Source organism: Ursus americanus, chromosome 33, assembly GCF_024610735.1.
Source record: "Ursus americanus isolate L20-20 chromosome 33, mUrsAme1.1.p, whole genome shotgun sequence".
Taxonomy (NCBI): domain Eukaryota; kingdom Metazoa; phylum Chordata; class Mammalia; order Carnivora; family Ursidae; genus Ursus; species Ursus americanus.
The window spans coordinates 16777663-16804814 of NC_142159.1; the positions used below are offsets into that span (position 1 = coordinate 16777663).

General features: G+C 51.5%; 1 protein-coding gene across 1 annotated transcript in view; it reads left to right on the forward strand.

The window, feature by feature from the left end:
* Positions 1-7682: 7682 nt before the first annotated feature.
* CAPZB (capping actin protein of muscle Z-line subunit beta) overlaps positions 7683-27152 on the forward strand; it is a 129156-nt gene continuing 109686 nt past the window's right edge. The window contains exon 1 of the mRNA XM_045782503.2: positions 7683-7804. Coding sequence (XP_045638459.1) covers positions 7802-7804 — 3 coding nt within the window. The 5' untranslated portion in view covers positions 7683-7801. The remainder of the gene's footprint in view (positions 7805-27152) is intronic.

Sequence of the window (27152 nt, forward strand, 5' to 3'; positions counted from 1 at the left end):
GCGGCTGGCTGGCCAGCTTAATAAACTAAACATGAATTCTCCCAAATACGCATATAAAAAGTCCAACAGCTGGCCCACATGTGAGAGGCCTTTCTGTAACTCTGAGCAAGACCCCACAGATGGTCAGAATACAAATAGGTCTGGTCCAGCAGAAGGCAGCTGTGAGTTCTCCCAGGTACCTACTAGAAAAGCCAAAACAAAAGCCCTAAGATGATGGCGTCTAACCTCAGACTAAAATATCCTCTTGGCACTGACTTTGGGGATGTGTTAAAAAGAAGTGGATTGCTAGTGTCTGTTTACCTTCCCAGTTCTTGCTACATGTTCTTTCAAGATGCTAAGGGGTGGAAAAAGTTGATCTAAGCTGTCTAGCCAAGACTGCCTCCTCTATAAACCACACAGTGTTCTGTCTTCAAAGGAAATCAGGATTTTGTTTTGCCTGTTCCCAGTCCTGCTTAGGGTTCCAACGACAAGAAATCTCTGAGACCCAAAGGGAGCCTGTTTCACTGCTTGGCATGAGCTTACCCAGAATGCGTGGCTCTATGACCATCTTTCATTGTTGTTGTTGTTGTTTTCCTATTCCCCAGTATCCCTTTCCCTCTCTTTCTTTCTTTCTTTCTTTCTTTTTTTTTTTTAAGATTTTATTTATTTATTTGACAGAGATAGAGACAGCCAGCAAGAGAGGGAACACAAGCAGGGGGAGTGGGAGAGGAAGAAGCAGGCTCATAGCGGAGGAGCCTGATGTGGGGCCCGATCCCACAACGCCAGGATCCCGCCCTGAGCCGAAGGCAGACGCTTAACTGCTGTGCCACCCAGACGCCCCCCTTTCTCTTTCTTTTTGTAACAGTACCCCAATTTTCCCCCATCACCAGGGAAACAGTTCCCCTCCCCCATGATCAGGTCCCCATCCCTGCCAGCTTCAGGGGTGTGCTCATGACTGAGGCCAGGAGCATGGTTGAGATTGTCGAAGGAGAGGGCACAAAATAAGAGGAGAGAGCCCACAGTTGAGCCTCAAGGGACCCTGTCATTTAGAGGTTGTGTAGAAGAGAATGAGTCTGCAAAAGAACAGAGAAAGAACAGTCATAGAGGTAGGATTAAGACCAGGAGAGTTCCGAGATGTCATGGAAGCCAATGGAAGAAGGTGCTTCAAGGAGAAAGAAGTGACCAACAGTATCAAATTATCCTGGGGAGTCAGAGGGGGTGAGGATTGAGCAAAGTCCACGTGGTTTTGACATGGAGGTATGGTGACCTTGGGGGCATTTCAATGGAGGAGTGATGGAAGAGAATGGAAAGTTAGGAAGTGGGGAGAGGAAATCCTGACAGCTGTGTAGCTGTGGGAGGCAGGAGATGCTCGATAGGCTAGAGGGGGTGTGGCATTCATGTAGGCTTTTTCTTTTCTTTTTTTTCCCCCTTAAACATAAGATGGGAGACACTTAGGTATGTTTAAAAGCACAGCAATCACCTAGTCGAGAGGGAGTAGCTGAACAATCCGTGAAGAGACACCATGATTGAAGTGTAAGGTTCCTGCGAACATAGAATCCCCAAGAGGAAATATTGTCTACAGCATTTCCCAAACTTACTTGATGGACCAACTCCCTTCATGCAAGTTTATCATGATTATTGTTCTGCAGAAAGCACTGTGGCCCAACTTAGGGTAAGGGCCCATCTCCAAATTGATAAGTATGGCCAAAGCCAATCCTTTGGCTTCAGCCAATCAGGATTTCTCCCCTCTGGAGCAGGGAGTGGGCTCAACTCTACCCAAACTAAAGGTCTGAGAATGAGAAAGGGTTGAGTTGTAGAAAAGAGAGAGTATACATAAGTGGGAGATAGCCCAGAAGTGATCTCTGAGCCAGCTGAATGATGGGGAAGGTGGAATCACCAGGCGGAGTTCCTTCCTTCTGATACTCTTGGTAACAAGATCCTTGAATCCCACTGAAACTGTAGGATATTCAAAGAATGGGGTTTACCCCCGTTGTCTATAGAATTCAGCATAGTGAGGGGTTAAAAGCTGACTAATTCTAGGGTTCTCTTGTGTCTCCAAAGACAAGGTAAAACATCTAAAACCACTGTTAGTAATCCAAGAAGATCCCCAACTCAGGAAGCACGCCCAGGCTTGTTAAATCGGAGGTGATTTAGTTGCTGAGTGAGCCCCAGCCCCCTAGGATCGTGTGCCTTTATGAGCCTAACATTTCCAGCTGTGGGAACTTAATTGCAGAAGGAAAAAGAGAAGCCGTGTTGGGCAAGCTTCTGGGTAATACCTGCTTTCATGTGTCCCGATGAGTGTCACAAAAGATTCAGCATACAGTGGAAGGCAGTTTCTCTGAGATTCTCAGGATTGTTTCTTCTTTCCCTGGGTGATGGTACAATTTGGCTCGGGGCCTCCCTCCCACCCTGTCTGAATTCAGCAAACCCTCATGGACACCTACTATGCGTAAGTTGCCTTGCTATGTGCTGGGATGTAGTGGCATCATCTTTTGGCACCGACAAAGCACTTTCCTACGTATGACCTCAATTTAGTGATTCTCAGAATAGACTCTGAGTCAGAAAGACCAGAGCGAGGACGGATTCATCCATGCATTGTCTGTGTGACCTTAGGCAAGTCATTTCTGAGCCTCCACTTCCTTTCCTATAAAATAACAATAAAGGATTGTTGGAAGGAATCAGTGAGGCAATACATGGAAAGAGCTTAGCCCATAGTAAACACTCATTTAAAAGTAACCATGCTTTATTGGTAGTTCTTGGTCCATGTATTCACTCAATAATCCATCCTATGATGTCAATATGATGATCTCATTTCTTTGACCTCCACCGAACACCTATTATGTTCTAGGTGCTGAAGACCCATAGTCACCAAAAGTGCATTTAGATACAGAAAAGGAGGCATCAAAGGAAACTCAGAGGAGGCGAGACCACCAAGAGACGTGCATCAAGGAGAGTGGCCAATGCAGCAAGCACCAAGGGGTCAGCTGTGGGCTGAGACCGCATAGTGACCACTGGCTTCCGCAACATGGAGTTTCCAGGCGGCGGGTGGAGGCAGAAGCTGGACCCAGACTGATCTGAGAAATTGAAGCTGATGTGTGAACAGCAGACAACTCTCACAACGTTGTGATGTGAAGGGGAGCAAACAAATGGGGAGGTGGCTGTAAGGTGACTTGGGATCAAGGAGATTTTTGTTGTTGAAACTTTTTATTATCTTTTTAAAAAGATTTTATTTATTTATTTGACAGAGAGAGACAGCCAGCGAGAGAGGGAACACAAGCCGGGGGAGTGGAGGGGAAGAAGCAGGCTTCCAGCGGAGGAGCCTGATGTGGGGCTCGATTCCAGGACCCTGGGATCACGCCCTGCGCCGAAGGCAGACGCTTAACAACTGAGCCACCCAGGAGCCCTGAAACTTTTATTTTAGAATACAAGATATTGGGGTGTGTTAAGTGGGTGGGAATGATCCAGTATAGAGGGAGAAACTGATGATTAAGGAAAGAGGAATCCAGGGTGCGAGTGGAGACATCAGCTCTGATAGGTGCACAAACGCTTCATTCCAAAGCCGGAAGGCAGAGAACGTGGGTAAGGGGCAGAGCGGTTGGTAGAGCAGAGGGTTCTGATTGATTCTCTCGTGTCTGTGAAGTATGAGGCAAGCGCATCTGTTTCGAGTAAAGCATGAGAAGGGGACAGGGTGGAAGACTGAAAGGTCACCCTAGCAGAGGAGCAAGGGGAACTGAATATGGAGGGGAAGTCGAGGAGGATTGCTAGCCAGGGCTCATTTGGAATCTGTGGACATCAAACTAAAGTGACACTGGTCACTTTCCATTTCCCAGCAATGTTCAGATGTTCCGATGCAGGCCGGGTGTAGGAGAATAGCTGGGCTTAACCAGAGTTGCACAAGTTAGAGGAAAAGAGAGGGGCAAAGGCTTTCTGGTTTTTGCAAGGAGGCGAGTGAGCGATCATCACTAAGCTGGGTGAGGAGGGAAGTGAGCATGAGAGGGAGGATAAATACAAGGATCTGGCAGAGTCAATGATTTGCAGGGCTTGACGAGGTTGAAGAAATGTCTGCGTGGGGTACTAGAGTAATGAGGTTAAAGTCAGACTTGAGATATTTGAGATTGTGTTTTCTGAGACAGTGCAATTATGGGTGAGAGCAAGGCCAGGGTAAGACCATGGGAGTGGGTACCCGGGGTGGAAGGAAGGAAAAACTCATTGGTAGGGAAGAAATCAGTGAGGAGTCAATACTATTTCTGACGGATTATGTGTATGGATGAAGTCATAAAAAAATGTACAGGAGGGGAGAAGGTTAGTTCATGAGAGCAAAAAGGAGGAGTGGCAGGTGGAAAATACCATAGCATGAACTTCAAGGGGGGTTGGGTTTTTGAAAGAGGAGGGGAGGAGAAACAGTACTAAAAATATTTATGGTGCCTATCTGCCTACCCACAGCCCCTGGTAGGCAACCATGTTTAATGCCCATGGTCCCCGTGCGCGTGGCAACGGTTGAGTGGTCATGGGTGGCATCCAACCTGTGGGGACCCATTCTGTGGACCAGCCCGGAACCTTTCCAATGAGCTGTCATCGTTAACACATGAGATGGGGCCATTGGATGCTGTTGGGATTTGAACTACGAAACACAAAAATAATTTGCCGGTTAATAGAGCAAGCTGATGCAGAGAAAGGGACAGAGACCACCGGGATGGACCCCACGCAGGCTGAACTGTTGAGGGAATAGTGCTATAAGCAAGCTGAGAATGCAGGGCCACAAAGAAGGAACGTAGCAGGTGCATCCAAAGAAGCAGAAACGGGGCTGCATGAGAGAGATGGTGTAGCCTGCCCCTGGGCCCTAGTCTATAACTGAACTTTCAGAGCAGGGAACTTAACATTTCGAGCAGGGAAACAACGGGATCAGACCTAGGGTTATGCATGTGGGCTTTGGCTGGCTTTGAACTCATTAGTTAAGTGATCTCGAGCAAGGGACTTAACCTCTGTGTGGCTCAGTTCCCTCATCTGGGAAATGGGACGAATAGCACTGATCTCACAGTGAGGATCAGATGAGAATATACAGGTAACGCATTTTGAACAGCAAGGTTTCCTGTCAATCTTATTTTCTACAAATAAACGGTTCAAGAGTTCTTTCTTTCCCAAACCCTCATGCCCTGATCCCCCGGCTTCAAGGGGGGATACTATCTTCTCTTGGTCCTCTTCCTACCTCCCAGGTCATGCCTTCTCCATCTCCTCGCTGGTTCTTTACCACCTTGACCTCTTCTCTCTCCATTTACCTTCTTTTTTTTTTTTTATAAAAGATTTTATTTATTCGACAGGGATAGAGACAGCCAGCGGGAGAGGGAACACAAGCAGGGGGAGTGGGAGAGAAAGAAGCAGGCTCATAGCGGAAGAGCCTGATGTGGGGCTCGATCCCATAAAGCCAGGATCACGCCCTGAGCCGAAGGCAGACGCTTAACCGCTGTGCCACCCAGGCGCCCCTCCATTCACCTTCTAAGTGATCTCATCTAGATGTCTTGCACCCTTAAGTACCTTAAAATTATCATTAGCTGACAGTTCTCATAGCAACTCCAACCTCTTCCCCAGCTACAGACTTCCGTGTCCGATTACTTACTAGACATTTCCATGCCCATCTCCAATAGGCATCTCAGACAGAACTTGCCCCAAACTGACACTTATCCTCCCCCACCAAAACAAAACCAAACAAAAACAAACCCTGCGTCTCCTATAATCTTCCACAGACCAACAAATGGCAAATTCTTTCGGTGTTGATCAAGCTAAACATCTTCGCATCATCCCTGACTCCTTCCTTCTCACGCCCACCACCAAGCCATCAACAAACATCCAGAATGGGATCTTCCCTTGCCACTTCTGCCCCTACTACCCTGGTGTAAGCACCTTCTGCTCCCTGCTGTGTGACTTTCGGTGTACCGCTTCCGGCCTCTGTTTTCAGGATTAAATGAATTACTATTTGTAAAGTGCTTAACAGTGTTCATCACATAATGAACCCCATTTAAGTGCTTTTTAAGTAATACATGCCTTAAATAGCTTTCTACTGGCCCTACCCCTTACAGTCCCTTCGGGACACAGCAGCCTCCTGATCCTTCTCAAGCCTAGGCCTGATTCTGTCACAGCTTGGTGTCTTTCTGACCTTGGCTTCTGCTGGTCTCCTGCTCAATTTGGGCCAGCCACCTTGATCTCCTTGGCCCATGAACACACCAGGGACTGTCCCCATTGGGTCTGTGCCCTTGGCTGGTTCTTGTGCTTCCCTCTGATCAAATGTTACTTTCTAAAGTAGCCCTCTGTGGGGCCCGACTTCCCTAATCTGCCTGCCAATTCCCTCACCCTGAGTTTCCTCCACATCTCTCATCACCACCTGACACTATGTTTACTTAGTAGCTAATGGTATCCTCTCCAACTGTTGAAGCTCTGCAAAAGCATGGACTGGGACTGTCAAGTTCACTGCTCTCTCATTAGAGCCCAGAACAGTGCTCAGTACACAGCAGGTGCTCAATAAATGGTTACCAAGTGAAAGAATTCCTAAGTCCCACTCTCTTTTCTGAATTCCCATAATACAAGCCTTAAACACGTACTTGTACCGATTTTTATGCCAAAGGCAGCTTTTACTTGACTATGAGCTCCCTGAGGTTGGGGGCCTAGGACACGGCCCTGTGTGTGGTCTAATTCCGCCATTTGTGCAACCCTTTACAGTTTACAATCCCCTCACAGGTGACCTGATTTGATTCTCACGAAAGAGAGTGAGCAAGCCAGGCAGGGCAAGTATTATCAGCAAGGTCATAATCCCGGTTCTCCTGCCTTCTAGACCAAACTCAACAGCTATTTGTTGAATGGAGAGAGAGAGAGAGAGAGAGAGAGAGAGAAAGGTAAAAAAAAAAAAACAAAAAACACAACTTTGAGTCACTCTGTGGAGTGGGCAAATGGGCTGGTTCTCTGTAGCACATCTCGCAAACGCCTAGCATTTACTAATCCAGTTTTCTCATCTCTACCTGCGCGGTCCACACAGCTATCCTGCAGCAGGTAGTCTGGGAGCATCTTCCTGTGTTGTGCACCTCTGCTTTCTTTCGGTGCCTCGAACAGGGCCTGGTATATAGTGGGTGCTCAGTGAGGGAGTGGTGTGGCCCGAGACTCCTTTTTTAGAGATCGGGCTCAGGTGCAGCGACTTGCTCCCAGTTCCCCCGCAGCGCCGGGGACCCCCACCTTGGATTCGCGCTGCCGCTCTCTCCGGGATGGGCCGACCCGGCCCGGCGGCAGCATCAGTTCCGGGTCCGCGCGGGAGAGCGCGCGTGCACCCGGCGGGGCGGGCAGGGCCTGACCCCTCCCAGCCCCAGCGCCTTCCGCGTCCCCGCCCGGGAGGTCCGCGCGCACGGTCCCTCAGCCGCCCCCGCCTCCGCAGCCCCAGCGCCCGAGGTGGGGCGTGGGTGCGGGCGGAAGCTCCCCCTCCCCGCCCAGTCCTCGCGTCCCCGGCCGGCCCGCCCACCCCGCCGGCCGCCGCGCCGCGCCCCGCCCCGCTTGCAGGCCCCGCCCTGCACTTCCCCCTTCTGCGCTCCTCCCCCCGCGCCGCGCTCCATACTTGGCGATCGCCGCGGCCCTGCGCGCTCATTGGCCGAGAGCCGGCCGCGTGGGGGCGGGCCCGGGCCCGGCCGGGGCGGGGAAGGAAGGTGGCGGCGGCCCGGCGCGGGGGGAGGGGGGCGCTGACCCGGATGTTCACTCCTGGACACCCGGGGAAGTGGAAGCGCCGGGCCCTGCTGCGGGGGGGAGAGCCACAGACGCCGGGACCGGGACCGCCGCCGCCGCCGCCACCATGGTAAAGGCCCGACGTCACTCTCTCCTAGCCCCGAGGGCCCCGCGGGAGCCCGGGTCTCCTCTGCCCCCGCCACCCCCCCCACAGCCCCGGCCCGAGCAGGGTGGGTCCCCCGGGTGGGGGAGGGGCGGGGTCCCGGACCCAGGTGGACACCATCGCTGCCCAGGAGGGGGCTGCCGGCACGGGCAGCTGGGCTGGGCAGCGACCCTGCCTCCCTCTTCCAGCCCCCGCCCTTGGCTCAAGCTGGAGTCCCACTCTCCGCTTCTCGGTCAGGCGAGTCTCCCCCATAGCCCAGGCTAGACTCTCCTGGACCGGTGGTCCAGGCCAGGCACCCCCTCCGGTGACCCAGGGGTGGTCCTCCTTCCTCCTGCCCACGACCCGGGCTAGGTTCCTTTTCCCCATCCCCACGGCCGGGGTAGGCCATCGTTCCTCCCTCTAATGGCCCAGGCTGGGCTCCCCTCCCTGTGGTTCGGGTTAGGCCTCTGTCCCTCTCCGTCTCTTCTCCATGGTTTCAGTCTGGACCCCAGTCAACCCCTCCTCCAGTGGCTTCAGTCTAGATTCATTTCCTTGCTCTTCCGTGGCTTCAGCTCGAATCGTCTCTTCCCTCCTTGGCCTTAGTCTGGACCTCCCCCTCCTCCGCCCGCGGCCCTCGCTTGGACGCTAACCGCCCCCGGCCCTTCCTCAGACTTCTCAGCGCTCTTAGCGTAGCCTGCGTCAGCCCCTCTCTGTCCCGGGCTTTACCCTTCCAGGGCCCTGCTCCCTGCCCTGCCCCCGACCCAGGTGGTCCCTCCCCTCTACCCGGGGAGGACCTTTGCCGCCGGGAAGCGATGGGAACTCTCCTGCCCGGGAGGAGGGGGGGTAGTCCCGGGGCTTTCCCTTCGCAGGTGGAGGGTTGCCTCCTTCTGGGGAGGCCGCCTGGAGCGAGCGAGTGAGGGAAGGGCGGGCACCTGTGTGCCCGGAAGGCTGGAAGGCAGCGCGGCGCTCTGCGGGCCCTTTCTGTGGCCGCTGCCTCCTTGCCGAGGGTGCGGCGCCTGCGGGGCGTCGTGCAGGGGCCTGAGTGGGAGCCGAAGGATGAGGGTGGGGGGAGCCGACAGGACAGGAATGAACGCACAATCGCCCTTGTGAGGCTGCAGCCCTTGGGGGGGCCGCTGGGCCGCGAGGCCAACATACGGCCTGGACACGATGCACCGCAGCAGGCGCAGTCTCCCTTTCCCCCTGAACTGTCAGCTCGTGAGGGTTGGAACTGCTGATTATGGAGGTGCCTCGGATCAGGTGAGCCAGGCTGAGAGCGCGACGGAGCCAGCTAGTTCCAGTCGTGGTGTTTGTTTTGATAATGATGGCAGGTGCTCTAGGTTCTCTGAGTGGCCTGAGGTTTCATTTGGGCCTCCTAAGTAAGCCTGCCCTACCTCCACTTTGAGACTTTTGCAGGGCAGGCTCAGCACCCAGATTGGAAGGGCCAGAGGGCTTCTGCCTTACACAATCAAGGAACCTTTGGAGATGGGCTGACGGAGCTGGGACCATCCACCTGCTTCCCCTGCCCAGTGCTGGCAGGTGCCTGCATGTGAACTTTGGTCCCCGACGTGTTTTGAGGATCTCAGTTTCTTGTTTAATGAAGTGATGTGGCTACGGAACCAGAATGACTAATTGGGTGGCTAAGTTTTTTCTTGCTGCCTTCCTGTATATTGATTAACTGTGGCTTAGGCTAATGTTAGTGCTCTTGGACTTCTCCAATGTTTGTGTTGCCCGGAGGTGGCCCCGCCCCAGGCCTGTGTGGGGAAGTACTGTTCCGGCGAGGACTGTGAAAGCTGAGTGAGGTTTTATAAATTTGCTCTCAGGACAAAAGCGGGGGAACGTGGATCTGGCGGCTAGGTGGGACTGCTCAAGGCAGCATATCTGGCAGGGAGTGGCATCTTGGCTTAGCTCCCATTCTCCAAAGGTAATGGGAAATGCCCGTCATGACCCAGGAGGGGCACAGTGACATAGCATGCTTCTCACGAGTCCTGCATTTGGGTTTTATTTGGCCATTCTGAAAATTATGGAAGTGATGGAGGAAAAGGGCTAACATTTCTTGAGGACTGCTAGGTGCCTGGCACCGTGCTGAGCCGTCCACCTGTCCGAGCTCCTTTAATCGGCACAGAGCCCTTGGAGGTAGTTGCTATCCTCCTTTTACAGGTGAACAAGCTGCCGCTCAGGACCTGGAGTAATTTAAGGTGTTGTGCTTCCACCGACCAAACATCTGGCCGGCTCTAACCTCCATCCTCCCCATTGTCCCAGGCTGCTTCTGTGGAGGAAGATAGAAAGGACACTGTTTAGAAAACAGAATAATGGGGTACTCAGAGATGGCAAGGGAGCAGCAGCATTTACTGACTATTGGTTGTGTTCTGGGTCCTTTACGTAAGAGACCTCGCCTAGCAGAGCAATAGTTGGGTGGTGGTACAGGCATGTCTGGCCCCAGGCCAGGGCATGAGCTTGTTGAGGGCAGGGGTTTTTCTCTTGTGTTTTCTATGGCTGCACCCCTGGGGCCTAGAACATCACCTGGCATTGAAGGAGATGGCTTGGAGTGCTCTCTGTTGGGGTGTGTCTGTGTCGGTGAACTCAGCCACTTGGATTTGAATACCCATTCTCTCAGTAACTTGTTCTTAGTATCCCCTAGGCTTATAAGTAATTTCTGACTGCTTATTGTCAGATTGATCCCTCACATGGATACTGTAATAATCCAGACTAGACAGTTGGACTAGGACATGAGTGGTGGTGTGGGGTTGTATAATAGGTAAATGAATTAAGGCCACTGTGGTTTTTATTTTCAGTAGGTTTGATGGTAGGAAGACAGCTAGCTCTCCGTTATCCGTGGAGGGAAAAAGCAGTTTGAGAATCTGAAATTCACTGGACTTTGGAGTAAATTCCATGATTTTTGTTGGCATCAGTTAAGTGCACAGGCAAATGAAATTTATTTCCGTGCATTCCCTTAGTAGGTAACAGTGTTACCGCTGTCAGCTCTTTATGGTTTCAGAGCACTTTTCCTTACACAGCTGTAGCTTCTAACTCAGGAATGATTGTTCTAACTTACCAGTTCTGATTCCAGTGCCAGCTGATGGGGCCATAGCAGTGAAAGGACAGGCAGAGCCCCCTCATGAGTTGTCCCTCCAGCTCACAGATGGTTTCGCCCGACAGGCTGATCGGAGAGGCCTGTCACATTGTTGCAAGGTGAAACAATATAGCTGACGCTAATGTGTCTTGGCTGGGCTTCTGGTGTGGATGAGACACCGTTCAGCCCAGACCCTACACTACATACAGTCCTGTTGATTTAAACCCAACTGGCCTCTTTGGTGGAATGCTTGAAAAAGGTAGCCAACAATTGATAGCTTGAGGTTGAGATGATAAATCAGTTTGAATTCAGATAGTTTGAAAGCAGATATTCCTATTTATAGCTCGGAAGTCCTGTGCTGCTGTCACATTCCATGGGGGAGAGAAGAGGACCGGTGACTGACAGCCCAGGGAGGTGGAACCCGGGCAGGTACATAGACCATCGAGACTCCTGCTTCCTAGGCTGGGAAATGCTTGCCAGTAGGCAAATACAGAGGCGACTTAGGGTGTACCTGAAGCTATAGAAATATGTTAATTCTGTGTATATTAAGTGTCTTTTTTGCACAGCTTTATGTGTTGAGGACACAGTGATAAGCAAGACAAGGGTCCATCCCTCACAGCTTACATTGTTGGGGGGGGGATGTCACTTTTACCTACAATTTAAGGGGTAAGAGCCTTGTTTGATATGAGGGCAAGTCATTTGCATGAGATGTGGCAGGAGATTTAAGAGAGAGTGGGGGCTTGTGCCAGGTTTCACTCCCAGACCTTTGGGAGCGTGTCTGTTCTTCCCTCTGCCATAACCGTGGAAGCGAAGTGCACTGCACACCTGTTTGTCCCTTTGCACACCAGAAGCCCTCCTGCCTGGAAGTGTAACCTTGTGGTGCTGCAGAAGTCCTGCCCTCCTGACCTGGGTAGCTGCCATTGATGGAGGATCCACTGTGATCCAGAAACACGGCTTAGATGATAACCTGCTCCCCCATTTTACTTACACGGAACCTGAAGCTTGAGAGGTTGAGTGACCTGTGTGAGTGGCACGCCTGGGACTCAAAGCTGGGTCCATCTGACTCCTGTGTTGTACACTCACTCTGTGTCTTAGAAGCTGTGAGCAGCAGGGCCCGTAGTACAGGATCTGGGCCCATTGCTCTTTGCAGCACACCCCAGCAGTGAGAGTGGGGTGTGGAAGGCCAGAGGATGCCTTTGCAAGGTCGCCCACATTAGGACCAGCTGGAGCAATGCCATTTCTAAACCTAAGCTCTTGGAGAGTCGTGTTTCCCCGTAAGGAGGTGGAGATGTACGTTTTAGGGCACCAGCCCCGTGCGTGAACTCTGCCGGGGGCTTTAGCCTGCTGGATCTGTGCTTCAGCCCCGCCAGAACGGCTCAGCCTTAGGAGGGAGGCAGCACAGTATAAGCAGTTAGGACGTAGAGCCAGACTGCCTTGGGATAATAACAGGACCTCCTCGTAAGGCTTGTTTTGAGGATTAAATGAGATAATACATGTCAAGTCCTTCCAGCCTATCTAGCACATAATTATATATGTACTCACTGTTATCATCATCATCACCATATTACAGATGAGGTTCGAAGGGGTGTGTGGTGAGTCCCTCTGTAGCTGTTAAGTGGGAACTGGGTTTTCTGACTTCAGAGAGAGACTCCTTTCCTTCACTCCTGACTGCCTGCTGGAGTTTGCTTGGCTTTGGGCTGTGCCTTGAATGAAGAGCTTCCCTAATAGAGCCCGAGGCTCTACTTCACCGCCCCCCCCCCCCCAAAAGGCTCCCTGTACACGGGACACCGCGTGTTGTCACAGCCTGATGCTGTCTGTCTTTGGTTTGGATGCCTTGTCTGTGTCTGGTGGAGCCCCTTACGAACTGAGTCTTGGCCTCTTCCCAGGCTGGAAGAAGAGGGTCAGGACTGGGGACAGAGCATGTGAGCTCGGTCTGTTTGGTTCCCGCTAAGCACCCCACACCTTGCACTGGTCGCCTGGCGCTTGGTAGGTGCTTCGTCAACGCCAAGTGACTGCGTGGTGAGAGCTGAGAGCGGTTGCCCTTTGCTTGCTGCCTGCTCCGCGGAACATGGGCTTTGGAGCTGGGCGCGTGTGGGTTGGAGTCCTGCATCTGTCGCTCAGCGTGTGAGCTGAGGTGGGGGTTCTCATCTCCCTTGGCCTCAGTGTCTTGATCTTGTCTATCCTCATGAGGATAACATTTTTCAGTGATACCGGGAGAAAGATGGGGAAAATTGTAATGTACTTAATCCAGTGCTTGGCACACAGTAGATAGTAGCTATGATTATTATTCGTCTCATTCTGCGTACTGGAGAGCAAGGGACACAAATAGAAGCCATAATCCCTGTCCTCTAATCCAGAAAGGGACACAGGATGCATCCAAAAAGTTGAGTGCAGCAGGAAGGACATACTGTAGAAAAGGCTTCATTAGCATGGGGAACGTGTCTGCTTGGCCTGCGTTCCACTTCCTCCAGGAAGCCCTGCAGACCACTTCAGCCCACAGGCAGCTTGGGTGGGGGCTGGGTGTGAAGCCCTGGGAGACCTTGCCGAGGCAGAAGGACAGGGTGGGGTGTGCAGTCAAGGAGAGGCCATTCTAGGCCCTGCCTGGAACAAAAGCAAAGTTCAGGGGTACGGTCAGCCTTGTGAGTTTGGAGCCCAGCCACAGAGTAGACAGAGCGTGTGGGGGTGCCTCAGTCCCGGGAGTCCGTTGGGGAGCACCGGAGTTGCTAAGCTAAGGAGTTTGCATTTGATCTGGGACAGTGTGGAGCCAGTTAAATATTTGACGGGGCAGGTAGAAATTTGAGGAGGCTGGCGGAGTTGTGGTATTTCAGGAAGCATCATCTGGCTGTGGTGTGCACAGAGGCCCCAAGAGGTGAGAGGTGGGAGGGAGGCATCCGCCAGCACCGGCCTGTGGGGTTAGGGGGGTCCCAGCCACTGTGAGGCCATGGGTACGAACAAGAACACGTGGTTGAAAAAGATAAAGATAGGAAAGCAGAGTGAGATGCCATGATTTACCTGCTCTGGGGCTGAGGGGGACGCTTCTGCCTCCAGAGCTCCCTGGTTAGGCATTCTGATAGGATGCTTTATCATTGATGCAACTGCTGTTTCTGGTCGGTTTCAATCCTAGATGGTAGTGTCTGCAAAGCCTTGATATCCTAACAGCCGCGCAGGGATTTTAGTCTGGTTAGCCCGGCAGTCCGTCTGTATCAGTGGGTGGCACCCAGTTCTGCTCCGAGTACGCGGCCTTCGGCTCTGGGCAAACCACCGCCTAAGACTGCCCGTCGGCCAAGGCGGGTGGAGGCTCTGCGGGGTGGCTGGAATGAGATCAGGAGCTAGCTTTTATTGACTACTTTTTAGTACCCAGAGCAGTCCTTTGAGGCAGGTTCTCGCGTTAACCCAGGCGCAGGTGAGCGAGAACTTAGGCCTGCCTCCGTAGTCTGACCCCAGAGCCCTTGCTCTGGACCCTTGGTGCGCTGCCTCTAGGGTTTTTTTTTTTTTTTTTCCATCCAGCCGTTCTTTCCATGGATGCTCCCAGAGGCATCAGACCTAGTAGAGTATGAGTTTTACGTGGAGGACTCAGATGGAGACAGGGAAATCTAAGATTCTGACGGCCTGGGGCACAGGTGCAGACCCAGTGTGGTGGAAGTCCACAGCAGAAGGGCGTAAGCTTAAGGGAGCCACTCGCTTTCCCTTCTCTCTTCCTCCTCCTGGTCGCACCCCACGTCTTCCTGACATGTCTGGAAACCTGTGGAAGGAAGCCTTCCTCTGCAACTTTCTAGTGATAAGTCTCCAGTCCAGTAGCCCTGTTTCTTCCAAGACAGCAGCCTCAGTGGCTACCGTCGACCTGCCCCAGACGGGTTATTGTGAGGTTGGAGTGAGTGTGTGTGTGGCAAATGCAGCAGGAGTGTTGGCCATGACCTATTATTTTGTGAATCTGGGTGCTTGCTAGGTGGTGGCTTACAGAACCTCCCAGCCAGCCTGGAAGGCAAGTGTAGCCCCCCGTTCTGCTGAGAGCCCAGGGAGTAGAGTCCCCTGATAACGCCTGGCAGTCTTCAGGGCTTGCAGCCGGGTGTTTCTGGCCACGAGGATCTTACCACAGTGCAGACTGCCCCCGGCTCAGCCCCTGAACGTTCCCACCCACTGCTTGAACTGCTTGCGAAGGCTTCCTGTTCCAGTGCTGAACTCCTCGGGGGCCCTTCGAGCCAGGTCCTGCTCAGGGACGGTTGTGTTAGTATTATCTGGGCTTACTGTCACAGAGGCTTCGCTAAGATTCAGGCAGAGGACTCATTCAACGTTTACCATGTGAAATATCTGTAATTTAAAATATTCAGGTTATGAAAAGATGCTTTTTCACGTACTCTTTCTGTGGGGCTGCGTAGCAAGCAGCCCCCCCGTGGAATTGTGTGTTTTCTGGTGGTACCAAATGCCCTCCTCCTTATCTGTGGCCGTGGTCAGTGGATGGAGGGGAGGGTTCGAGGTCGGCTCGCTCACACCGATGTTGCTACACAAGGTTCTCCACGGTGAGGCTTTGGCCCTGAAGGGGTATGTCTGATTTCACAGGGACGGGCTTCCTGCAGATGTAGTTTTGTGCCAGGAAACTGGAAGGGGGAGCCTTGATCCACCACACCCTCCTGGTGAAAAATCTGATTTTAGGCACTGTGGCCACGGAAGGCCCCTTGAATTCCTCTCTGTCTCATCTTTGGCTTTGATTTTTTTTTTTTTTAAGATTTTATTTTTAAGTAATCTCTACACCCAATGTGGGGCTTGAACTTACAACCCCGAGATCTAGAGTCGCATGCTCCACCGACTGAGCTGGCTTTGTTTTTATCAGTCCTTTCCTTCTGTGCTGAGCGCAGCTTGTCTCCTCACCCCCGCCCCAGGCAGCAGATAGTCGCTGGGGCTCCATGTGGACCCATCACTGAGGAATGCACATCCCCCCACAGCAGGGGTTGGACTTGGCCCCTGTATGTGCTTTGGTCCTTGAGAATGTCCAACACAGCCTGTCCTTGCTTCCTTGCGTATCCTCCTGACAGCTCCTGTGTTCAGTCTCTTTCAGCCGAAGGGGGTGTGGACCTCTGGTCGCCCTGAGATTTGAGTCCTCCGCCTTGGTCTTCAGGAGTGTCCTTGGGCAGCGGGAATTGGAGGTGCCCGAGTTCGCAGTCTTCATCCCTTGGGTTATCAAGTGTTCCCTCCTGGGTTCTTCCTGAGTCTGGAAAGTGCCTGCCTTCTGCCGCTGTCTCTGCTGGATGCATACAGTCACCACCTTTAATTCTCTCAACCCGAACCCATGAGATGGTTTCCTCATTGCACAGATGAGGAAACTGAAGCTCTGAAAGGGTTACGAGCTTGCGGAAGGGCCCCCACCAGTTAGTGGCAGAGGTAACGTCCCGATGCGGGCCCTTCCCACTCCAAAGTGCGTGCTTAATGAATTCTAGAGTGGTCGGTAGGTCTTAGCCTGCCATCAGTAGGGTCGCGTCTTGGCATTTGGGGTAGGTCAGTGGTTCTTTGCGCATATCCTGGTGATTGTGACAGCCTCCCGCTGACCGCTGCTGGTGGAACAAAACCTTGCAGGATTTCCTTGGTGTTTTCCTGTGGAGCCCCGGCCCAGCCCTGGGCGCCGCACACAGTGGCAGCTTGCAGGGCCTCTGAGGGGAAAGAACGTAGTGGCCCATTTCAATAATTATTTGACCTTGCAGCTTCAGTGGGTGGCCGTCACGAAGCCCCAAGTTGTTTCTTATCCTTAGGAAGGAAGATGAACGATAAGTGCCCCTTCGGAGTGTGAATGCAATCTCAGCGTTCTGCTGTCCCTGGCACGCGGGCCATTGCTCCGGGGTGTTTGTTGAGTGGATGAATGTCTAGTAGGCCCTTAGTAAATGTGAGTGCCCCTCCCGCTTCTCAGTGTGAGACTCTCTGGCCACGCGGAGTTAGTGTTGGGCTCCTGCTTGTCAGTGTCACTGTAGGTAGAGGTGATGAGAGCGGAAGGAGCCGAGCAAGGCCCGCCTCCGAGATCAGGTCAGTGCGCCCTTCAGCTCTCCAGGCTGCCCTGGCATTGAAGGTTGTCTGGAGGTTGGCTGGAGGGCATGGTGGGAACCGTGATCCTAATGGCTCTGACCTTCGCTGGCGGCTCAGCACGTGGTGGGCGCTGAGCACTTGCCGCAGAGTCACACGACTGGCCTGGAGTTCCGGAATGATCCCAGGCAGTCAGGGTTCCCGAGTGCGGGGTGGTGAAGGGCAGGGTCTGGAGCCCGAGTTCTGATCCAAGCCTGCAGACTTGGGCAGCTCCCTTTCCTCCCTGCCTCAGTTTCCTTGTCTGTGAAATGGTAAGAATGAAAGCATTTCTGATGGATTTTACGAGGGTTAAATGAGTTAATACATGTGAAGCCCCACACGATAACATTATGGCTGTTATTAAATTAGTAACAAGATGGTGGTGTTATCAGTAACGTGGACGCTTCACGGGCTTTTAGAGCCAGAAGAGACATCAAAGTGGAAACTCTCTTTGCTTTGTGTTGGAAGGAGTGTAGACTTTGTGTCTCGGCTTATCTGGCAGGGAAGTGTTCCTTCTCCCATAGCTCACTGGAAACTCTTGTCAGTTATGGGCCTTGCCCTGACGCATCTGACTATCCGTGAACAAGTTGTTTGAAATGGCGCTTTTGTTCCAGGTGATAATAAAAGTCACTCTTCTGGAAAATGGCTGCGTTTTGTTTTGTTTTGTATTGTCTTATGGCACGAGTGGCTAACCCTGGAGTGCTGGTCACATTTGGTATCCAGGGCCTCGAGGGGAGCGGGGCATGGTGCTAATGGTGATGCTTGTCATTCCTACCCTCCTGCACCCCGCTCCCCCCCCCCCCACTGTGGTTATTTTCTGAGCCATTTTCTTCTCTTCTGAAGACGGCAGGGGTTCATGGGTGCTCCGAGCTTCTGCCAACCAAGGCCGCATTTGTGAGCTGCCACAGGCCTGCAAGACCTCACTGCCTCAGGGGCTGAATGTTTTAAGGGCAAGTGTTGATTTTAAGGTAGAGTGTTGGGGTTGAGGGAGAAAGGAGGCAAGATAAAAGAAAATGGGCGAGAAAACACTTGTTGGAAGGCAGCCTGGTAAGGTATGGTGGAAGGAGACTCCTGGCTCTGATTTCTGCTGTGGCTCTGAACTATGAGCTTCACCTAGTCACTTCATCGCTCTGAGCCTCAATTTCCTGATCTGTAAAATGGACATAAGAGCTGCCTCTTCGCAGGGTAGCTAGAGGATTAAGTAAGAGCAGTGTACATGAATACTGTAGCTCCGGCCGCCTGTGTAAGCATTTAACACAGTACTGTCTATAGGAACGTCATCGTTCATCATTAGCACCATTCCGTGGGGAAGAGAATTGGATCTAAAAATCCCTGTATTGAGGAATACCATCCATCTAAAAAGCAGTTGTAACGATCACACTGAGGGGAGGCCTTGACTTTCCGGCTGCCAGGGGCCTTGCTCTTGGACCGGACAGGCCTCTGCTCATCGGCTTAGAGGATTTATCATGCAGCGGACTTGTACTGGGCCAGCCCATGTGCTGAGCACTGTGGATACCATCTCATGTAATCTATACCATAGCCCCATTTTGATCGTGGCCCCCAAAATGCTTTGCAGATGTGGAAATAGGAGGCCTAAGAAAAGAGATGTCTTGTACAAGGTCACACAGCCAGTAAGGAGCAGAGGTGGCCTTTAAACTTGGTCTTCTGGGGCGCCTGGGTGGCTCAGTCGTTAAGGTCTTCTGGGGCGCCTGGGTGGCTCAGTCGTTAAGCGTCTGCCTTCGGCTCAGGGCGTGATCCCAGCATTCTGGGATCGAGCCCCACATCAGGCTCCTCTGCTGGGAGCCTGCTTCTTCCTCTCCCACTCCCCCTGCTTATCTCTCTCTCACTGGCTATCTCTCTCACTGGCTGACTCTGTGTCAAATAAATAAATAAATAAAATCTTTAAAAAAATAAAAAATAAATAAACTTGGTCTTCTGATTCCAGCTTCCAGCCGTCAGTACTCAGGGAAGGATGTTGTTTTTACATACAGAGGGAAGTCTTTATGTTGATGGTTTTAACCAATGTTCTTTAGTGCTTTTGTACATTTTGCAACTCTAAGCCAACTGTGTGTTAGATGGCTGCCCCTGGTTCTGCTTTGAGGACTTGGAGCGCTTCTTAAGATGCTACAAGAATGAGGGGCACCTGGGTGGCTTAGTCAGTTAAGCCTCTGCCTGCGGCTCAGGTCATGAATCCTGGGTCCTGGGGTCAAGCCCTGCGTTGGGCTCCCTACTCAGCGGGGAGCTGCTTCTCCCTCTCCCTCTGCTCGTGCTTGCACGCGGTCTCTGTCTCTCTGTCTCTCTCTCCCTCTCTCCCTGTCTCTCAAAGAAAGAAAGAAAATCTTTAAAAAAACAAAAAACTAAGGAATGAGCATGGAGTGGTTGTGGTTCTTCATTTAAAAGGGAGCCTTGTTTCCCACATAGTAACTGCTAACCTGTAGTCAGGGTTTGGAATCACTTTTGAGACCCTGAGCGCCCTATAGTCTTTCTTTCTGCCTGTCTCCTCTGTTTTGTGTACATCCAGGTGGACTCTGAAATAATGCAGTATGGGGATATAATAGCTGTTAGATATACGTATGACCAAGCTAGCATTTGAATTCGGGAACAACGTACTCCGTACCCTGGCTGTGTTACACCTGCCGCGAGGGCCGGAGATGAGCAGAGAGGCTGTTCTCGTCTGCCTACCAATAGAACCGATGGAATTAGTCCAACTCCAAGAGGTAAAAGATACTGAAAGAGGTTCTTGGCTTCAGAGAGCTGAGAGCGCTAGGCTGTGGATGGCAGCACCTGTCTGCAGGATGGGCAGGGTCTCCGTGGCCTCCGCTCGTGGTAGCCTCTATTCCTTTTTGTCTTATTTTGCGTTAGGTGATATGCCTGACAATGGGTCTAGTCTTCATGTTCTCTCAACAACCTTGATTTCTTCCTTCTTCCTTTAAATCGCTTTCTCCAGAAGTGATCACCCAGCGGTGCGGTGGAATCCCCTTGTCCTGTTGCCTCCCGTAAAACTGGTGCCATAAGGCTGTAAGGCTTTCTCTCCTCTTGGCCACAGACTGTGTGGTTTCTGAGCTTTCTGAATTCCAGATGGAGAGCACACGGGAGCATCCTGGGAATTTTCCCCAGGATCCTGCTTTTATTTTGATTCTGCAGTGTCTGTTTGGTACATATTGATTGTTGGGGAGGCATTTCTTGAAATAACAAGCAAGAACCGGTTGCCATGGTCCCCAGGGAAGGGCCCTCCCATCTTGTGACTCATTGGCAGAACATGGACACATAAATAGAGTGTTGGACCTCCATATGATGAGCTCAGAGTACCTTGTGAGCCATTGAATTAACTGATAAAATCCCAGGAATTGAATTCCGTAACATGCCGGAATCTCTCAGGAAAGGAAAGAAACGATTTCCAATCCTCAGGTGATGGGCTGTGTGTTGTAACAAGTACAGGCAGACTCTGAGTCAGCTGAAGCGTTCAGCAGGCCCTCAGAGTCCATAAGGAAGGCACTAGCATCTGCTACCTAGTTTACTTAGCACTTAACATGCGTTACCCTCTTTAGTTCCCAGATTTCTCCTAAGCATGGCATCCTGTGAATTTAGGACTTTATGTAAATCATATTTACGGAAAGTTAGAGACTTCATGTGAATTGCTAATAAATGACAGAGCCGGTATTTGAACCTGGCTGCTCTGACTTTAAAGCCTTTGCACGTAACCTCTGCCGTCGTGGAATTTTGCTGCTCATACAGGGCTTGAGGCTTGCCCAGATCCTACAGTAAACCACTAGTGCAATTGGGACGAGAGTCCTGTGTCTGACATGCTGGAATGTGGACTCTACCAGTAGGCTCTTGTCTTTTCTGCTGCAAAAACTTCACATTTGGAAACTCATCTTTGACCTTGCTCCTCCAGTGATTCGTGCAAAGATCCCACTTTCCAACATGACATTGTGAGAGAGCTTCATGGCAGTAGGGTAGACCAGCCCACAAAGCCAGTGCCCTTTGGACTAACACCTGGGTCCCTTTGATGTTTAGCTCCTACTTTGTTGCCATGTCGTAAGGGACCATGACTGCAGTAGCCAGGCTTGGGGCGGGGGTGGGGGGGGATGTCCAACAGTTGGTTGAAAAATGGTGGTACAGCAGCATAATGGTATATAATACAGCCATTAAAATGTGTGTGGGGATGTTTGGGTGGCTCAGTCCATTGGGTGTCTGACTCTTGATCTCAGGTCAGGTCTTGATCTCAAGGTCATGAGTTAGGGCTCCATGTTGGGCTCCACACTAGGTGTGGAGCCTACTTAAAAAAAAATGTGATAGTGTTGAGTAAAGCAAAGCACTGAATCGGTCTGTTCTGTCTGCCTAGCTCTCTAAAATGTTCACGTTAGAATTACCTACCTCCTTGGGGTTGTGAGGATTCAGTGAATGACTGGTTTGAGGGCCTTTACTGTACTATGTTAGTTGCTGTGAATAGTGATTATTTATCTGTATACACACATACGTATGTATGTTTTCCGCTCCTTAGAGTCACTTCCTTACAGTAAATCCTCCAGAGTGGGTTGTAGGGCTAAGGAGGAGGACAAGCGTTTTTCTCCCCACCCATTCTTCCTGTCACTTGGCCCTCCCAAGTGCTATCCCCACAGCCCCTAGCTGCAGGCTGCCCTCTGGGCGCTCAGAACTGACCCGTCGTCCTCCCTGCCTCACCAGCTTCAATTCCTCAGCCTGGCTTCCCGTTCTGGCTAAGCAGAGAGAGCTGCTTGCCTTCCTGCAGAAATGTCCTATCTAGGGTTAACCTCCCTGGATTTTGCTGCGTCCATCTCCATATTTGATCCGTTAATTAATTTTTCTTTAAATTGCCTCTTTTTTTCCTTTCTTTCTTTTTTTACCTGAAGTTATTTAAGAGGGAAACTGTCGTTACCATAAATGGAAAACCAGTATCCGATGCCCCAAGTAGGAGGTATACATGGAAGTAGACTCTAACTTCTGATATAAGAGGTGCTTACCTGTGGACCACCTAAAATTGGTGGCTGCCAGAGTCTGGCTGTTTTCTGCCTCTGGGCCTCCGCTTGCAGCATCCCCCACCCCCCCTTGCCTTCCTCCTTCTTCCAGTCCATCCCTCTTACCCTCCGGGGCCTGGCTCTGTCCCCTCTTGGCCACCCAGCCTTTTCTGACTACCACAGTCATCCTGTCTGCACACCCATTCATCCGTCCGTGCAGGAGTTTAACAATGCTCTGTGCTCTGCTTGGAGGTGGGCATCATTAAGGTACCTTCCGTATCTACACGGAGACCATTCAGAGAAGGGGCACAGTCTCTCAAAAGAACCTATTGAGTGGAAGATAATCATTGTGTAAGGGGGTGTGTGCACGTGCAGTGAAGAGAGTGTCTGGGGGGGGAGCACCACAGGGGTCTAGGGAGAAGCTTTTGCTGGAATGGAGATGAAAGGACTGATTTGCCAGGAGGACAAGTGGCGGGGACACAGCAGGCAGAGAGAACAGTGTGTGCAGGAGAACGTGGCATGTTCAGAGGAACTGGCAATAATTTAGTCGTTGGAGCCAGAAGCATATGGGTGGGAGGGTTTGATGCCACCCGGCAGGGGTCACTCGTGAAGGAGGCTCCAGTTTCACCCTTGTCCATTTCTGTGCCCTCTCCACACCCTGACCTGACTTACAACACGACATTGCCCTGTGTGGTTTACCAATAGTCTTTCCACCCTTGAGTAGAATTTGCTGGCGGTTCATTGCCCATCCCCCTCACCCATCATTATTAGCTGAGTGCCTCCTGTGCTCTGTGCCAAAAGGGGACTCCGCCTTAAAGAGCTCTCAGCCTGGTGGGGGAGACACATGGCCATCTAGTTGGGCATGAACACCAGTGGCAGGAGCCCTGGGAAGTTTCCTGAACCCGTTCAGGGATCCCTTTGGAATGTGACAGTATTATTTTTTAAAGTTCATAGTGTTTTTCCTTGTATTACGGAAGTAATGTGTTCATTATAGAAAAGTTGGGAAATACAGAAAGGAAGGGAAAAAGGTGGCCTGCTAGCAGCTCCGGTTAGCCTTTGGTGTTTTGCCTCAGTGTCTTTGTCTCTGCATGATTTTTAAAGGTTTCTCATGTATTGCATTCATACTTCTGTGTTATTTATAGGTCATGCTGTTTTTTCAATAATTTGCTTGTTATAAAAATGTCATGAACGTTTTAGATGATAAATATTTCAACTGGTTAAGACTGTCATTTGCTTAACCATTCCCCTATTGTTGGATAAGTAGGGGTTAATTTTTCCTTAATGTTGAGCTGCAGTGAGGGTCTTCATGCAGGACTTTTTTTTGGCCCTCCTTATTTGCTTACTGCATGCTATGACTTTGTTCCTGTTGGCGTGTCGGAGGTTGGAACGCTCTCCTTGGCCCTGTGATTGTATCTTGAGGTATGAACTCTCCCTTCGCGTGATTGTGTCCTGAGGTATGAAGTCTCTCCTTGCCCTTGTGATTATGTCCTGAGGTTTGAGCCCTCTTCCTACCTACGTACATACAGTCTGTTGCCGTTGCTTGCAGTTGTCATTCTGTGAAGTCACCATGAACAGTGCATTAGCAAATCCTGAACCATTGCCCCGGGAGAAATGCAGGCCTCAGTTCCTGGGATCCTCTGGTCGCAACATTTTCGTCATCTGATCAGTGCATAACCGGAAAGACAGATACTGCGTGGTATCACTTAAATGTGTCATCTAAACGAATAGAAGTGAAACTTAGTCGAACAGTGTTTGCCAGGGGCTGGGGCCGGGCGGAAATAGAGTTTAGTAAAAGGGCACAAACTTTCAGCTACAAGAGGGATGAGGTCTGCGGATCTAATGTGAAACAAAAGAAAAGAAACTTGTTCTACGTGTGTTTCTAGTTAAGGACACTTTTTTTTTTTTTTAAGATTTTATTTATTTATTTGACACACACAGAAAGCACACAAGCAGAGGGGAGGGACAGAGGGAGAGGGAGAAGCAGACTCCCCACTGAGCAGAGAGCCCCACGCGGGGCTCAATCCCAGGACTCTGGGATCATGACCTGAGCCGAAAGCAGACACTTCACAGACTGAGCCACCCAGGCGCCCCAAGGACGCCTTTGGATACAGTTGGTTCATTGATGTTGCAGTGACGACCAGCAGCTTGATAGCTCACGTCTGGGTGAAGCCCCTCCAGCGTACGCAGCCTCCTTGTGCACTAGGCTCGGGGGCCGTTTTTAGACAGCGACATCAACAAAGAGCAGAGAACTGTGGGAAAGGTGACACAAAAGAGACCACGAGAGGGACTCCAGCTGACGGTGCAAGAGCTGAAACCGGGAGGCAGAGTATTGCCTCGTTCTGCCATAGATCGAGCGCGTTGGGCAGCCCAGAGTTTTGCCATTCTGTGCATGTCTGGGAGTGACTGGAGGTGCCATGAGTAGTAACTTGGGAGTTACAGGTAAACTTCAGTGAGTAGGTGAATTTGCAAACTGGAATCCGCAGATAGCGAGAACCAGCTGTACGCACAAAATGTCGAACAAGCCTAGTATGTGGCCGTGCCGTGTCTACTTGGCGACATAGAGGTGGTTACAATGATGATGTTTTACTTTATTTTTATTTTTTGAATTCAGTTGGCCAACAGAGTACATCATTAGTTTCGGATGTAGTGTTCAGTGATTCATCAGTTGCGTGTAACACCCAGTGCTCATGACATCACGTGTCCTCCTTCATGCCCAACCCCAGTGACCCCATCCCCCCACCCACCTCCCCTCCCTTCTGTAACCCTCCGTTTGTTTCCTGGTGTCAAGAGTGCCGCATGGTTTGTCTCCCTCTCTGATTTATTCCCATTCAGTTTTCCCTCCCTTCCCCTATGATCCTCTGTGCTATTTATCTTCCACATATGAGTGAAACCGTATGATAAAGTGATGATGTTTTAAAAACAAGATTTTAGGGTTGCCTGGGTGGCTCAGTCAGTTAAGCGTCTGACTCTGATTTTGGCTCAGGTCATGATCTCAGGGTTGTGGGACCGAGCCCCACATTGGGCTCCATGCTCAGCGCAGCGTCTGCTTGGATTCTTTCTCCCTCTCCCTCTGCCCCTCCCCACCGCACTGATGTGCACGCTCTCTCTCTCTCAAATCTTTAAGAAAAATTAAAAATAAGATTTTAATAGAATTCTTCCACAAATTTTGATTTTTGTTGTTGGGAGGGGAGTTGTGGCGGAAAGCATACTTCCCGCAAGTATTAGATACATACTTTTTTAGAAATGACGGAATCTTTCTCAAAGTCTGAGAAGATTTGCGTGCTTGGTTGGGGGCTTCTGCCTGTTGGAGCGAGTCTGACTCCACTGTGATCATAAGACCCTTTATATCCCTGGTGATGTTAGATGAGCGTCTCATTCCTAGGACCTTTCGGGGTGGGTGGGTGCAACTCTGGAGAGCCTTGCTGTCCAGCAGTGTCTCCCAGCTCCACATGCAGCCTCTGACGCTGGTGTGGAAACAGAGGAGGGGAAGCATAACGAGGTATTTCGTGAACCCAAATTATACTTTAAACTAAAACAACCCTGGTAATTTGGGCTCTTAGCAACTGGGAGGCTCTGAGGGGGACTTCTGCCCCCGCACCCCGGGGAGTTTAATGGAAGCATGTGGCAAAACCGAAAGGAGGGTTTCTCTGAGGCCAGAGCCCCGGATTAAGCCTTCACGACGGGCTCAAGTACCAGGAGCAGAGCAAGGCTACCGTGACCACAGTTCTGGGTGGGAAGGCGGTTCGCTCCGGCTGGATGAGCTTGGGAGTGGGGGTGCGGCACGTGGACGCCCTCGGCTGCGGGCGCTCACTTCCTGTGTCAGAGCTGAGCTGCCCGCGGGGCTCCACACCTCTGTTCCTCTCACTGTTTCACCTTTTCCTCTGGTTGCTTGCGTTAGCCTGCTGCCACGGTGAGCCCGGGGTGGTGTAGGTTGGCTTTCCCTGCTTGGCCATCTACCAGCTCACGGTATTTTTATGCTACCTTGATCATTATTTAATGTTTTTCTTTAAATTGGCTGGAGCCTAACACCTCAGGCTTCTTTCGCCTCTTTCTGGGCAGAAACATCTCTAAGGTCATGTTTGAGGTGCTGGTTTCATTTTTTCGTGCGTGTTAAGAATCGGTAAGCACTGGATCCCATTTGTCCTTACCCCTCTAAAACCTTTCTCAGACCCTAGGGATCTGCACTGCACACGGGAAACGGTGTGGGGTATGGGAAATGGTGCAGGGGCAGAGGGCACGGCTCCAGGACTGTGGAGCCCTGAGTGCAGGTCGCGTCCTGGCCCCTGATGGGCTGTGTGATCTCCAGCAGGGGAGTTTTTTTCCTCGCTGCTGCTTCATATTGGACTGATGAGCACCAGGGTCCCTCCAGGCACCGTTCAGTGGTACCCCTGTGGTCTCCCAGCCCCTCAGACAGCCGCTCGGGACTCTGACCTGAACCCATAATTCATTTGCTCAGAGAAGGAGAGATTTAAAAATATTGCAGCTCAGGAACATTTTGTCTTTCCACGTGCTTCTCATTTTTATTTGGGTTTTAGCCCTCATGGCTTGTTGGCCAAGGAAGCAGCTTGGTCTGGTGCAAAGAATAAGGCCTTGGGGCCTGGCGGCATCCTGAACCCTTCCCGTCCTTCTGGCCTCCCTCTTGAGCATGGGAGTGGATGGCCCTTGCGGTAGGCCTGTCACATTGCGGAGGAGGCTGGGAGCGCAGAACACTGTGGTGTGTGATGTGGGTGTCATTGGTTAGTGTCACCTCTGGCCCAGGAACAGAGTTGTTCTCAGACACAGATGTCCAGGCCGGCTCCTGGAGCCAGACCACCTGGGTTTCTGTCCTTCCCCCTCCATTTTCAGCAGCGGGGCTAGTGTCCTATCCTAGTGTCTGTTGGAGGGTACACTAAATAAAGCAGGTGACATGCCCGCTGTCGTACCTGGCATGTGGTGAGGGCTGCAGGCATGCTGGCTTGGCGCCGGTGTTATTAATGAGTGACACCTGTCAGATGAGCTGCAGCACCTGGGGTATAGTAAGCACTCAGTAAATGGTCACTGTTATTTTTCTAGTAACACAGTGGCTGGAGGGCCGGGACAGGCAGTGCTGGCCTCTGGGAGGAGAGGAGATGCTGATTTTCTACATTAGACTCTGGTTGGACCTAGAGACTCACCACTCCCCCGCCCCTTCAAGATTTCCTGCGTGTAGCACACCGACAGTATATCAGCCCGACCCAGCAGAGCCAGTGCCCAGAGCTCTCCTCTG